Genomic DNA, 13,460 nt, shown 5'->3' on the forward strand with positions numbered 1-13,460 from the left:
CTTCTTTGAATTTCCTCACCCTTGCATGAAAAAAAAATTTTTTTGACTCTTAAGTTGCTGTCAGTTTGTATTTTAATACAAACTATTTTGTGTATTTGCACTCCTTTCACACATCAGTTCTACTGATGGCGGAAACCCCATACTTCTTTTTTTAATTTATTTATTCAATTGGAAGCTAATTACTTTACAGTATTGTAGTGGTTTTGCCATACATAGTCTTTTGCTTTTAAAAAGTAAGAATGAGCATTCCTATACATTAACGATGAAAGATCAAGAAGAGAAATTGAGAAAACTATCTCATTTACCATTGCAACAAAAAGAATAAAATACCTAGAAATAAACCTACCTAAGGAGACAAAAGACCTGTACAAGATACTGACAAAAGAAATCAAAGATGGCACAAAACAGATGGAGGGATTCACCATGTTCTTGGATTGGAAGCAACAATATTGTGAAAATGACTATACTACCCAAAGAATCTTCAGATTCAATACAATCTCTGTCAGATTACCAATGGCATTTGTCATAGAATTAGAGCCAAAAATTTTACAGTTTTAATGGAAACACAAAAGACCCCACGTAGGCAAAGCAGTCTTAAGAAACAAAAATGAAGCTGGTGAAATTAGGTTCCCTGACTTCAGAATATATTATTGAGTTGGCCAAAAGTTTGTTACATAAGATTTTATGGAAAAACTTAAATGAACTTTTTGGCCAGTTCAATATAGAGCTAGAGTAATCAAGATGGTATGGCACTGGCACAAAAACAGAAATATGGATCAATTGGAGCAGGCTAGAAAGCCCAGAGATGAACTCACAATCCTGTGGTCACCTAACCTATGACAAAGGGGGCAAGAATATACAATGGAGAAAGGCGGTCTCTTCAGTAAGTGGTGTGGGAAAACTGGACAGCTATGTGTAAAAGAGTAAAATTAGAACACTCCCTAATACTATATACAAAAATAAACTCAAAGTGGATTGAAAACCTAAATGTAAGACCAGATACTATAAGACTCTTAGGGGAAAACACTCTCCCTAAATAACTACTAAATGTTTGATTGATCTTTTCATTTCAGAGATGTTGGTGTATTTCTTTAATCTTTTTGTTTGTTTGTTTGTTTTGTTACACAATTCTGAGAGACTGATTGTTCATGTTGTTTTGAATTGGTGTGTTTGTCATTTATTGTTTCCCTTTCAGGGAATCTCTGAAATCTGTTATATACAGATGAACCTTGACTATGAGCAGGCAGATTTGGAAGTATGACCGTTTCCAGCCAGTAATTCTGGTTTCTGAAGGATGTCACCCCTGGGTCTTTATACACCCACCCTGCTTTCAGCAGCATGTGGATTTTGTTTACTTAAATTGGGTTGATTGCTTCACCTTCTCCTGCCTGAAAAGCAATGCACCTCTGATTTAAGTTTGTGAGTCTTTTACAGTACAGTTCTACAAGAGAAGAGGTGTGTAGATCTGTTAACCATTAAATGTAAAGAACAATAGTATGATCCAATACTCTTGAATTCATAGGACAAATTTAATGGTGAAATTGGGACACATCTTTAAAAAAAATAACTGAAGGTACTGGTTAATTATTTTTCTGTTTGTTTCCCAGATTGAGATATTTTTTTCACAGATTCTCAGGTAGCATTACTCTAAAAGTTTAGAACATATTTTTTCATGGGCAGAGAGCGGATGCTAATCTAAATTATAAAAATGCTGAAGTGGTAGATAATACTAAGATCTACTTCTATTTAAACTACATTTGGGACTGTGTATAAAAAAGAAACATGAGCTTATTTCATGAAGTGAAGTGTGTGGTTTCCATGTGTTGCTTCTGGAATTAACCCTGTTAACTTTGGTGATATCACTTAAAGAAATCATCCCATCACTGTTTCTCTAGGAATTGATTCCTGGTGACCGTTTTAAAGAAAACTTACCAAATCTTTCATTGAAAAGTATATCAATGTGATAAAGAAATAATTCCTAGAGAATCTGAATAAAGGGGTGATTTATCACTCTAAGTTACTGTTGTTCAGTTGCTAAGTCACGTCCGACTGTGACCCCATGGACTACAGCACGCCAGGCTTTCCTGCCCCTCACCATCTCCTGGAGTTTGCCCCAGTTCACGTCCATTGAATCGATGATGCGATCCAACATCTCTCATCCTCTGTCTCCCTCTTCTCCTTCTGCCTTTAATCTTTCACAGCATTAGGGCCTTTTCCAATGAGTTAACTGTTTGCAACAGGTGGCCAAAGTATTGAAGCTTCAGCTTCAGCATCAGTCCTTCCGGAGACTATTCAGGGTTGATTTCCTTTAAGATTGACCAGTTTGATCCCCTTGTTTTCCAAGGGACTCTCATAGTGCTCTCCAGTACCACAGTTCAAAAGCATCGATTCTTCAGCGCTCTTTTATTGTCCAGCTCTCATCTGTATGTGCCTACTGGAGAGAACATAGGTTTGATTATACAGACCTTTGTCAGCAAAGTGATATCTTTGCTTTTTGACACGCTGTCTAGTTTTGTCATAGCTTTCCTGCGAAGAGCAATCATCTTCTAATTTCAAGGCTACAGTCACCATCTGCATTGACTCTAGAGTCCAAGAAGAGGAAACCTGTCACTGCTTTTGCCTTTTCCTTTTCTATTTTCCATGAAATGATGGGATTGGATGCCATGATCTTAGTTTTCTTAATGTTGACTTTTAAGCCAGGTTTTTCACTTTCCTCTTTCACCCTCATCAAGAGGGATCACTAAATCAATGAAGTCAGTTTTTAAGTGAACCAAAAACCCTAGTTATTAATTTGTAAATGATGCCTAACTGGATATGTGAACCCAAACTCACAGTTAACCTGAGAATGAGTAGGAGGGAACCACTATGTTTTCCTCTTTATGAACTTCAATTGAAAGGAAAAGATGGCTTAAAAATTTTTTTTCAAGTTCTAGTTAAAACTCAACTCTAGTTCTGTTTCCTCCTTCTTCCTTGGCAGAGATGGACATTCAGAAGGAAGACAGTCCTATGGATGCTGCCTGTCTCATTTTGGTTAGTTTTTGAAATATGCTGAAAATACATTTTTCAGATACTGGAAATTTGCCAGGTTACTGTAAACTGATAAAAGTTCATCAGAAACTAGTGCTGTTGGGGTGCTAAAAAGCAAAGGCAGCTCCAAAAATATAGCATGAGTAGTGCCTGAAGATGAATCACTTTATCACTCAGAGGTTAAAAGGTCATAGCAGATAAAACTCTGGAAATGAATCCTTGATGTGTTTCTTCTGTTAAAAAGCAAAAAAAAACAAACAAACAAACACCACCTTAGATACTGTGATTTGGAATTAAGGGTAGAGTATGGGGGCTTCCCCAGCTGCTCAGTGATAAACAGTCTGCGTGCAATGGGGGAGAAGTGGGACTGATCCCTGAGTTGGGAAGATTCCCTAGAGGAGGAAATGGTAACCCACTCCAATATTCTTGCATTGGAAATTCCATGGACAGAAGAACCTGGTGGGCTATAGTCCATAAGGTCCACGACTTAGCAACTAAACAATAACAAAAATTTCCTGTCAAAACTGGGAAGAAATCATGCGATTAAATGTCCGACACTGATAGCGTCTTTGTTAGGACACAAGTGTGTCTCATCACACAGGAAACCCAAGATGCAGAAACCTGGGCGTCAGCAGCCTCTGCATCAGGAACCACGTGGTTCAGTCCTTGCGGTGGAGACAGGTCACATGTCCATTTCCCTGGGCCTTGTATTGGGTGAACTTCCTTTATTGCTGGCCCTGCTTTAATAAAAGCTCTTCCCCATCTGTTGATTGCATTTCAGTGTCTCCTTCTGGCCCACACCAGATTTTCTTTTTGAAAAGTAAGAAAGTTCCACAAAATTTGGAAGCCACCTGACATCTGTCTTCAACTACTGTGAGGGGCGTCAGCACCTACTACACATAGTACATGCAGTGATGGTAGAAACAGGGTGCCTTATAAGTTCAGTTTATTATTTTTCAGTTTTGCTATATTTTATTATTTTCCCAGGCTCAAAAACAACCTGAAGCATTCTATACTGAGATGTATAGTTTTGAATAGTTAATATTTGTTCTATTTTCTTTAAATTATAACTTTTTCAGTGTCATATCACAAAGTGTGATATGATATCTTAGAATCAGTTAATTGTTATAAGAATATATCCTTTTTACAATTACACTTAATAAGAAAACACTGTTAGATATAAATTATTTATCCATATGAATTTAGTTTCTAATTCATAGGAACAGGTATGTCACGCAATTAAAGTCACTTATGCTTCATTCATGTTGTTGCTGTTGTCGTGTCTGACTCTTCTGCAACCCTATAAACTGTAACCCACCATGCTACTCTGTCCATGGGATTTCTCAGTCAAGAATATTGGAGTGGGCCACGCCAAACACAGCAATCTAAACAAGATGAAAAGGCAGAGAAATACTCCTCAAGTAAAGGAAAATGAGAAATGCCCACCAAACCAAACAAAAGAGGAGATAGGGAATCTATCTGAAAAAGAATTTAGAATAATGATAATAAAAATGATCCAAAATCTTGAAAGCAAAATGGAGTTACAGATAAATAGCCTGGAGACAAGGATTGAGAAGATGCAAGAAATGTTTATCAAGGACTTAGAAGAAATAAAAAGGAGTCAATATATAATGAATAATGAAATAAAGGAGATAAAAGACACTCTGGAGGGAACCAACAGTAGAATAACGGAGGCAGAAGATAGGATAAGTGAGGTAGAAGATAGAAGGGTGGAAATAAACGAAGCAGAGAGGAAAAAAGAAAAAAGAATCAAAAAGAAATGAGGAAAACCTCAGGGACCTCTGGGACAATATGAAACGCCCCAACATTCGAATCATAGGAGTCCCAGAAGAAGAAGATAAAAGGAAAGGCCATGAAAAAATACTTGAGGAGATAATAGTTGAAAATTTCCCTAAAATGAGGAAGGAAATAGTCACAGAAATCCAAGAAACCCAGAGAGTCCCAAACAGGATAAACCCAAGGCGAAACACCCCAAGACACATATTAATCAAATTAACAAAGATCAAACACAAAGAACAAATATTAAAAGCAGCAAGGGAAAAACAAGAAATAACACACAAGGGGATCCCCATAAGGATAACAGCTGATCTTTCAATAGAAACTCTTCAGGCTAGAAGGGAATGGCAGGACATACTTAAAGTAATGAAAGAGAATAATCTACAACCCAGATTACTGTACCCAGCAAGGATCTCATTCAGATATGAAGGAGAATTCAAAAGCTTTACAGACAAGCAAGAGCTGAGGGAATTCAGCACCACCAAACCAGCTCTCCAACAAATGCTAAAGGATCTTCTCTAAACAGGAAACACAGAAAGGATGTTTAAACACGAACTCAAAACAACAAAGTAAATGGCAATGGGATCATACTTATCAATAATTACCTTAAATGTAAATGGGTCGAATGCCCCAACCAAAAGACAAAGGCTGGCTGAATGGATACAAAAACAAGACCCCTATATATGCTGTCTACAAGAGACCCACCTCAAAACTAGGGACTCATACAGACTGAAAGTGAAGGGATGGAAAAACATATTTCATGCAAACGGAGACCAAAAGAAAGCAGGAGTCGCAATACTCATTTCAGATAAAATAGACTTTCAAATAAAGGCTGCAAAAAGGGACAAAGAAGGACACTACATAATGATCAAAGGGTCAATCCAAGAAGAAGATGTAACAATTATAAATATATATATGCACCCAACATAGGAGCACCACAATATATAAGGCAAATACTAACAAGTATGAAAGGGGAAATTAACAATAACACAGTAATAGTGGGAGACTTTAATACTCCACTCACATATATGGATAGATCAACTAAACAGAAAATTAACAAGGAAACACAAACTTTAAATGATACAATAGACAAATTAGATTTAATTGATATTTACAGGACTTTCCACCCCAAAACAACCAATTTCAACTTTTTCTCAAGTGCACACGGAACTTTCTCCAGGATAGATCACATCCTGGGCCATAAATCTAGCCTTGGCAAATTCCGAAAAATTGAAATCATCCCAGCCATCTTCTCTGACCACAATGCAGTAAGATTAGACCTCAATTACAGGAGAAAAACTATTAAAAATTCCAACATATGGAGGCTAAACAACACGCTTCTGAATAACCAACAAATCACAGAAGAAATCAAAAAAGAAATCAAATTATGCATAGAAACGAATGAAAATGAAAACACAACAACCCAAAACCTATGGGACACTGTAAAAGCAATGCTAAGGGGAAGGTTCATAGCAATACAGGCGTACCTCAAGAAACAAGAAAAAAATCAAATAAATCAACTAACTCTACACCTAAAGCAATTAGAGCAGGAAGAAATGAAAAACCCCAGGGTCAGTAGAAGGAAAGAAATCTTAAAAATTAGGGCAGAAATAAATGCAAAAGAAACAAAAGAGACCATAGCAAAAATCAACAAAACTAAAAGCTGGTTTTTTGAGAAGATAAACAAAATTGACAAGCCATTAGCCAGACTCATCAAGAAACAAAGGGAGAAGAATCAGATCAACAAAATTAGAAATGAAAATGGAGAGATCACAACAGACTCCACAGAAATACAAAGGGTCATAAGAGACTACTACCAACAGCTATATGCCAATAAAATGGACAACTTGGAAGAAATGGACAAATTCTTAGAAAAGTATAACTTTCCAAAACTGAACCAGGAAGAAATAGAAGATCTTAACAGAGCCATCACAAGCACGGAAATCGAAACTGTAATCAGAAATCTTCCAGCAAACAAAAGCCCAGGACCAGACGGCTTCACAGCAGAATTCTACCAAAAATTTAGAGAAGAGCTAACACCTATCCTACTCAAACTCTTCCAGAAAATTGCAGAAGAAAGTAAACTTCCAAACTCATTCTATGAGGCCACCATCACCCTAATTCCAAAACCAGACAAAGATGCCACAAAAAAAGAAAACTACAGGCCAGTATCACTGATGAACATAGATGCAAAAATCCTTAACAAAATTCTAGCAAACAGAATCCAACATCATATTAAAAAGATCATACATCATGACCAAGTGGGCTTTATCCCAGGAATGCAAGGTTTCTTTAACATCCTCAAATCAATCAATGTAATACACCACATTAACAAATTGAAAGATAAAAACCATATGATTATCTCAATAGATGCAGAAAAAGCCTTTGACAAAATTCAACATCCATTTATGATAAAAACCCTCCAGAAAGCAGGAATAGAAGGAACATACCTCAACATAATAAAAGCTATATATGACAAACCCACAGCAAACATTATCCTCAATGGTGAAAAATTAAAAGCATTTCCCCTAAAGTCAGGAACAAGGCAAGGATGCCCACTTTCACCACTACTGTTCAACATAGTTTTGGAAGTTTTGGCCACAGCAATCAGAGCGGAAAAAGAAATAAAAGGAATACAGATAGGAAAAGAAGAAGTAAAACTCTCACTGTTTGCAGATGACATGATCCTCTACATAGAAAACCCTAAAGATTCTACCAAAAAATTACTAGTGCTAATCAATGAATATAGTAAATTTGCAGGATATGAAGTTAACACACAGAAATCCCGTACATTCCTATACTCCAATAATGAGAAAACAGAAAGAGAAATTAAGGAAACAATACCATTCACCATTGCAACAAAAAGAATAAAATACTTAGGAATATACCTACCTAAAGAAACAAAAGACTTGTATATAGAAAACTATAAAACACTGATGAAATAAATCAAAGAGGACACAAACAGATGGAGAAATACACCGTGTTCATGGATTGGCAGAATTAATATAGTGAAAATGAGTATACTACCCAAAGCAATCTATAGATTCATTGCAATCCCTATCAAGCTACCAATGGTATTTTTCACAGAACTAGAACAAATCATTTCACAATTTGTATGGAAATATAAGAAACCTCGAATAGCCAAAGCAGTCTTGAGAAAGAAGAATGGAACTGGAGGAATCAACCTGCCTGACTTCAGGCTCTACTACAAAGCCACAGTCATCAAGACAGTATGGTACTGGCACAAAGATAGAAATGTAGATCAATGGAACAAAATAGAAAGGCCGGAGATAAACCCATGCACCTATGGACACCTTATCTTTGACAAAGGAGGCAAGAATATACAATGGAGAAAAGACAATCTGTTTAACAAGTGGTGCTGGGAAAACTGGTCAACCACTTGTCAACGAATGAAACTAGAACACTTCCTAACACCATAGACAAAAATAAACTCAAAATGGATTAACGATCTAAATGTAAGATCAGAAACTATGAAACTCCTAGAGGAAAACATAGGCAAAACACTCTCTGACATAAATCACAGCAGGATCCTCCATGACCCACCTCCCAGAATATCAGAAATAAAAGCAAAAATAAGCAAATGGGACCTAATTAAAATTAAAAGCTTTTGCACAACAAAGGAAACTATAAGCAAGGTGAAAAGACAGCCTTCAGAATGGGAGAAAATAATAGCAAACGAAGCAACAGACAAACAATTAATCTCAAAAATATACAAGCAACTCCTGCAGCTCAATTCCAGAAAAATAAATGACCCAATCAAAAAATGGGCCAAAGAACTAAACGGACATTTCTCCAAAGAAGACATACAGATGGCTAACAAACACATGAAAAGATGCTCAACATCACTCATTATCAGAGAAATGCAAATCAAAACCACAATGAGGTACCATTTCACACCAGTCAGAATGGCTGCTATCCCAAAGTCTACAAGCAATACATGGTGGAGAGGGTGTGGAGAAAAGGGAACCCTCTTACCCTGTTAGTGGGAATGCAAACTAGTACAGCCACTATGGAGAACAGTGTGGAGATTCCTTAAAAAACTGGGAATAGAACTGCCATATGACCCAGAATCCCACTGCTGGGCATACACACCGAGGAAACCAGAATTGAAAGAGACGCTTGTACCCCAATGTTCATCGCAGCACTGTTTACAATAGCCAGGACATGGAAGCAACCTAGATGTCCATCATCAGACGAATGGGTAAGGAAGCTGTGGTATATATACACAATGGAATATTACTCAGCCATTAAAAAAATACATTTGAATCAGTTCTATTGAGATGGATGAAACTGGCGCCCATAATACAGAGTGAAGTAAACCAGAAAGAAAAACACCAATACAGTATACTAATGCATATATATGGAATTTGAAAAATGGTAACGATAACCCTATATGCGAGACAGAATAAGAGACACAGATGCATAGAACAGTCTTATGGACTCTGAGGGAGAAGGTGAGGGTGGGACGTTCTGGGACAATAGCATTGAAACATGTATATTATCATATGTGAAACAGAACACCATTCCATGTTCAATGCATGAGGCAAATGCTCAGGGCTGGGCAATGGGATGACCCAGAGGGATGGGATGGGGAGGGAGGTGCGAGGGGGGTCCAGGTAGGGGAACTCATGTAAACCCATGGCTGATTCATGTCAATGTATGGCAAAAACCACTACAATATTGTAAAGTAATTAGCCCCCAACTAAAATAAATAAATTTATTTAAAAAAAAAAAAAAAGAATATTGGAGTGGGTTGTGATTTCCTGAGCCAGGGGATCTCACCCAGGATCGAACCCAAGTCTCCTGCTTGGCAGGCGGATTCTTTACCACTGACCCACCAGGGAAGCCCACCTTCATCCAGCCAACAGATATCTACTGAGAGCTTGTCAGGCAATGTAGCAGATTCTGGGGCTCTCACAGTCGTCAAGAGATAACATGTCTGTCCTGGAGCTTAAATTTTCCTGCAGAAGTTGAAAAGCAAGCCAATGCATATGTAACAAAATCTCAGTGCTGATACATGCAAAGGAGAAAAGTGAAGCAGAACTTGAGGAGGGGCTAGCTGATAGCATTATTAATAATGGGCAATATCTATTGATCTGTTACAAATTCTGCGTGTACTGACTCACTTAATATACTTAGCAATGTTAGGAGGTACACACCTTTATAAATATGATATTATAGTCTTACTTAGAGTTTAGGAAGCTAAGATAGAGTAGGTTCAGGAACTTTCCCAGTGGGAACAGCCAGGCAAGACTTATGCCCAGGCTGCCTGGCTTCAAGTCTCTAGTTTATCTTTGTTTGGCCACAAAAAAAAAAAAAAGTCAACAAAAGAGTCCAAAATGTAATACTTGGGTGCAGTGTCAAAAATGACAGAATTATCTCAGTTCATTTCCAAGGGAAACCATTCAGGATCACAGTAATCCAGGTCTATGCTCCAACGAATGGCACCCAACTCCAGTACTCTTGCCTGGAAAGATGGAGGAGCCTGGTAGGCTACCGTCCGTGGGTTCACTAAGAGTCGGACAGGACTGAGTGACTTCACTTTCACTTTTCACTTTCATGCATCGGAGAAGGAAATGGCAACCCACTCCAGTGTTCTTGCCTGGAGAATCCCAGGGACAGGGGAGACTGTTGGGCTGCCGTCTATGGGGTCGCACAGAGTCGGACACGACTGAAGCGACTTAGCAGCGTGCTCCAACGAAAAGGAAAAATATACCCATCTCAATGCAGTGTTCCAAAGAATAGAAAGGAGAGATAAGAAAGCCTTCCTAAGTGATCAATGCAAGGAAATAGAGGAAAACAATAGAATGAGAAAGACTAAAGATCTCTTCAAGAAAATTGGAGATACCTAGGAAACATTTCCTGCAAAGATGGGCACAATAAAAGACAGAAACGGTATGGATCTAACAGAAGCAGAAGATATTAAGAAGAAGTGGCAAGAATACACAGAAGAACTATAAAAAATGGTCTTAATGACCGAAATAGCCACAAAGGTGTGATCACTCACTTGGAGACAGACACCTGGAGTGTGAAGTCAAGTGGGCCTTAGGAAGCATCATGATGAACAAAGCTAGTGGAGGTGATGGAATTCCAGCTGAGCTACTTCAAATCCTAAAAGATGATGCTGTTAAAGTGCTTCCCTCAATATAGCAGCAAATTTGGAAGACTCAGAAGTGGCCACAGGACTGGAAAATGTCAGTCTTCATTCCAATACCAAAGAAAGTCAGTGCCAAAGAATGTTCAAATTACCACACAATTGCACTCATTTCACATGCTATCAAAGTAATGCTCAAAATCCTTCACACTAGGCTTCAACAGTACATGAACCAAGAACTTCCAAATGTACAAACTGGATTTGGAAAAGCCAGAGGAACCAGAGATCAAATTACCAACATACATTGGATCTTCGAAAAAGGAAGAGAATTCCAGGAAAACATCTGCTTCATTGACTACAATAAAGCCTTTGGCTGTGTGGATCACAACAAACTGTGGAAAATTCTGAAAGAGATAGGGATACTAGACCACGTTACCTGCCTCCTGCGAAACCTGTGTGCAGGTCAAGAAGCAACAGTTAGAACTGGACTTGGAATAGCTGGTTCCCAAGCAACAATTTTGACTGGTTCCATATTGGGAAAGGAGTACGTCAAGGCTGTATATTGTCACCTTGCTTATTTGACTTAAATGCAGAGTACATCATGTGAAATGCTGGGCTGGATGAAGCTTAAGCTGGCATCAAGGTTGCTGGGAGAAATATCAATAATGTCAGATATGCATCTGACACCACCCTAATGGTAAAAAGTGAAGGGGAACTAAAGAGCCTCTTGATAAAAGTGAAGGAGGAGAGTGAAAAAACTGGCTTAAAACTCACATTCAAGAAACTAAGATCATGACATCCTGTCTCATCACTTTATTGCAGTAGATGGGGAAACATTGGAAACAATGACAGACTTTATTTCCAAAATCACTGCAGATGGTGACTGCAGCGGTGAAATGAAAAGATGCTTGCTCTTGGGAAGAGAAGCTATAACAAACCTAGACAGAATATTAAAAAGCAGAGATGTCTCTTTGCCGACAAAGTCCATGTATTCATAGGTTTTCCCAGTAGTCATGTACCAGTGTGAGAGTTGGACTCTAAAGAAGGCTGAGCACAGAAGAAGTGATGCTTTTGAACTGTGGTTCTGGAGAAGATTGTTGAGAGTCCCTTGGACAGCAAGGAGATCAAACCAGTCAATCCTAAAGGAAATCAACCCTGAATTTTCCTTGGAAGGACTGATGATGAAGCTGAAGCTTCAATATTTGGCCACCCTATGTGAAGAGACGACTCATTGGAAAAGACCCTGATGCTGAGAAAGCTGGAAGGCAGGTGGAGAAGGGTATGAGAGAGGACAAGATGGTTGGATGGACATCACTGACTTAACGAACACGAGTTTGAGCAAACTCCAAGCAATAGTGAAGGACTAGGAACACTGGTGTGCTGCTCTCCATGGGGTTGCCAAGTGTTGGACATGACTAGCGACTGAACATCAACAACCTATATGCATATGCTGGGGGAAATAATGTTGTGTTTTATTTTTCGTGTGTTTTCATTCAGTACAATGCATTTATGACACTGAAGAAAATGCACCTGATTGGTCCACTATTTATAGGATTAAACTTGGGAAAGAACCATCATCAGAATGGGCTCCAGGATTACTAATGTATAAGGGGTAGTTTGCCATTGTTTGAACTTGCGTATATTAAACTTTATAAAATAGTAAAGGGCCAATAAGATTATATCTTCAGAGAACTAGATTTTCTATAAAAATTTTTGAAAGTTTTTCTCTAATGTACCAACTCCTGTGCAAAATGTACTTTGGGAAACTTGACTCAACCATAAAGATCCTTTTAACTTTTCAGTTTAAATCACATTGGGAGAAATAGCTTCCCTTTTTGAGAGACTTCCTTAACTAGCCCCTAGTGGGGTTTCTGGTGGGTGTCCTGTGGTGGGATGGGGGACCCTGAGACCCTTCTGTCCTGAGTTGACTCCACCATCTTTCTCAGTGAACACTCACTGGGAGGAGCTCTCCCCACCACCTGGCTGTAATGTAAGACACGTAAGAAGTCCTGAGGATGTCAGAGCTTAATGTCCAAGAGGCTTGTCTACTTCAGTAGCAGTTTGCTTAGAAAAAGGTCCTTCTTTCTGTATCCACAGGTACAACTCAAAGAATCCATCGAAGATCTTCCTGATAAAATGAATACTGAATTAGCAGAATCTGGGTTGAACTTGAGTGCTGGTCAGAAACAACTGGTGTGCCTTGCCAGGGCTATTCTCAGGAAAAATCAGATATTGATTATTGACAAAGCCACATCATACGTGGATCCAAGGTATGGATGAGTCCCGGGAAATCTTGAATCTGTATTGTAAATGTGGTAAATGGGAAACATTTAGTGATGCTTAGAAATGGTTCTAAGTGCTCACTTGGCCTCACGGATATCTGTTGATAATACTAATTCAAAGGAAATTTGAATTTTTTAATTTAAATGTTTTAATGTTTTAAAAAATATTTAAAAATATTACAACAAAGGAAAAACCAAGACATGTTACATGGTGTTAGTATTGTTACAAGGCATCCTAA

At 38.2% G+C, this 13,460-nt stretch overlaps 1 protein-coding gene across 3 annotated transcripts in view; it reads left to right on the plus strand.

The window, feature by feature from the left end:
* Window positions 1-13,460, plus strand: part of LOC145530191 (ATP-binding cassette sub-family C member 4-like) — a 154,660-nt gene that overhangs the window by 126,818 nt on the left and 14,382 nt on the right. For all 3 annotated transcript variants that reach the window (XM_081551109.1, XM_081551110.1, XM_081551111.1), the window contains one exon: window positions 13,037-13,209. In XM_081551109.1, the coding sequence (XP_081407235.1) occupies window positions 13,037-13,209 (173 nt within the window). The remainder of the gene's footprint in view (window positions 1-13,036; window positions 13,210-13,460) is intronic.

This window comes from Giraffa tippelskirchi, chromosome 12 (assembly GCF_054371585.1).
Source record: "Giraffa tippelskirchi isolate mGirTip1 chromosome 12, T2T-mGirTip1v1.2.pri, whole genome shotgun sequence".
NCBI classification, from domain to species: Eukaryota; Metazoa; Chordata; class Mammalia; order Artiodactyla; family Giraffidae; genus Giraffa; species Giraffa tippelskirchi.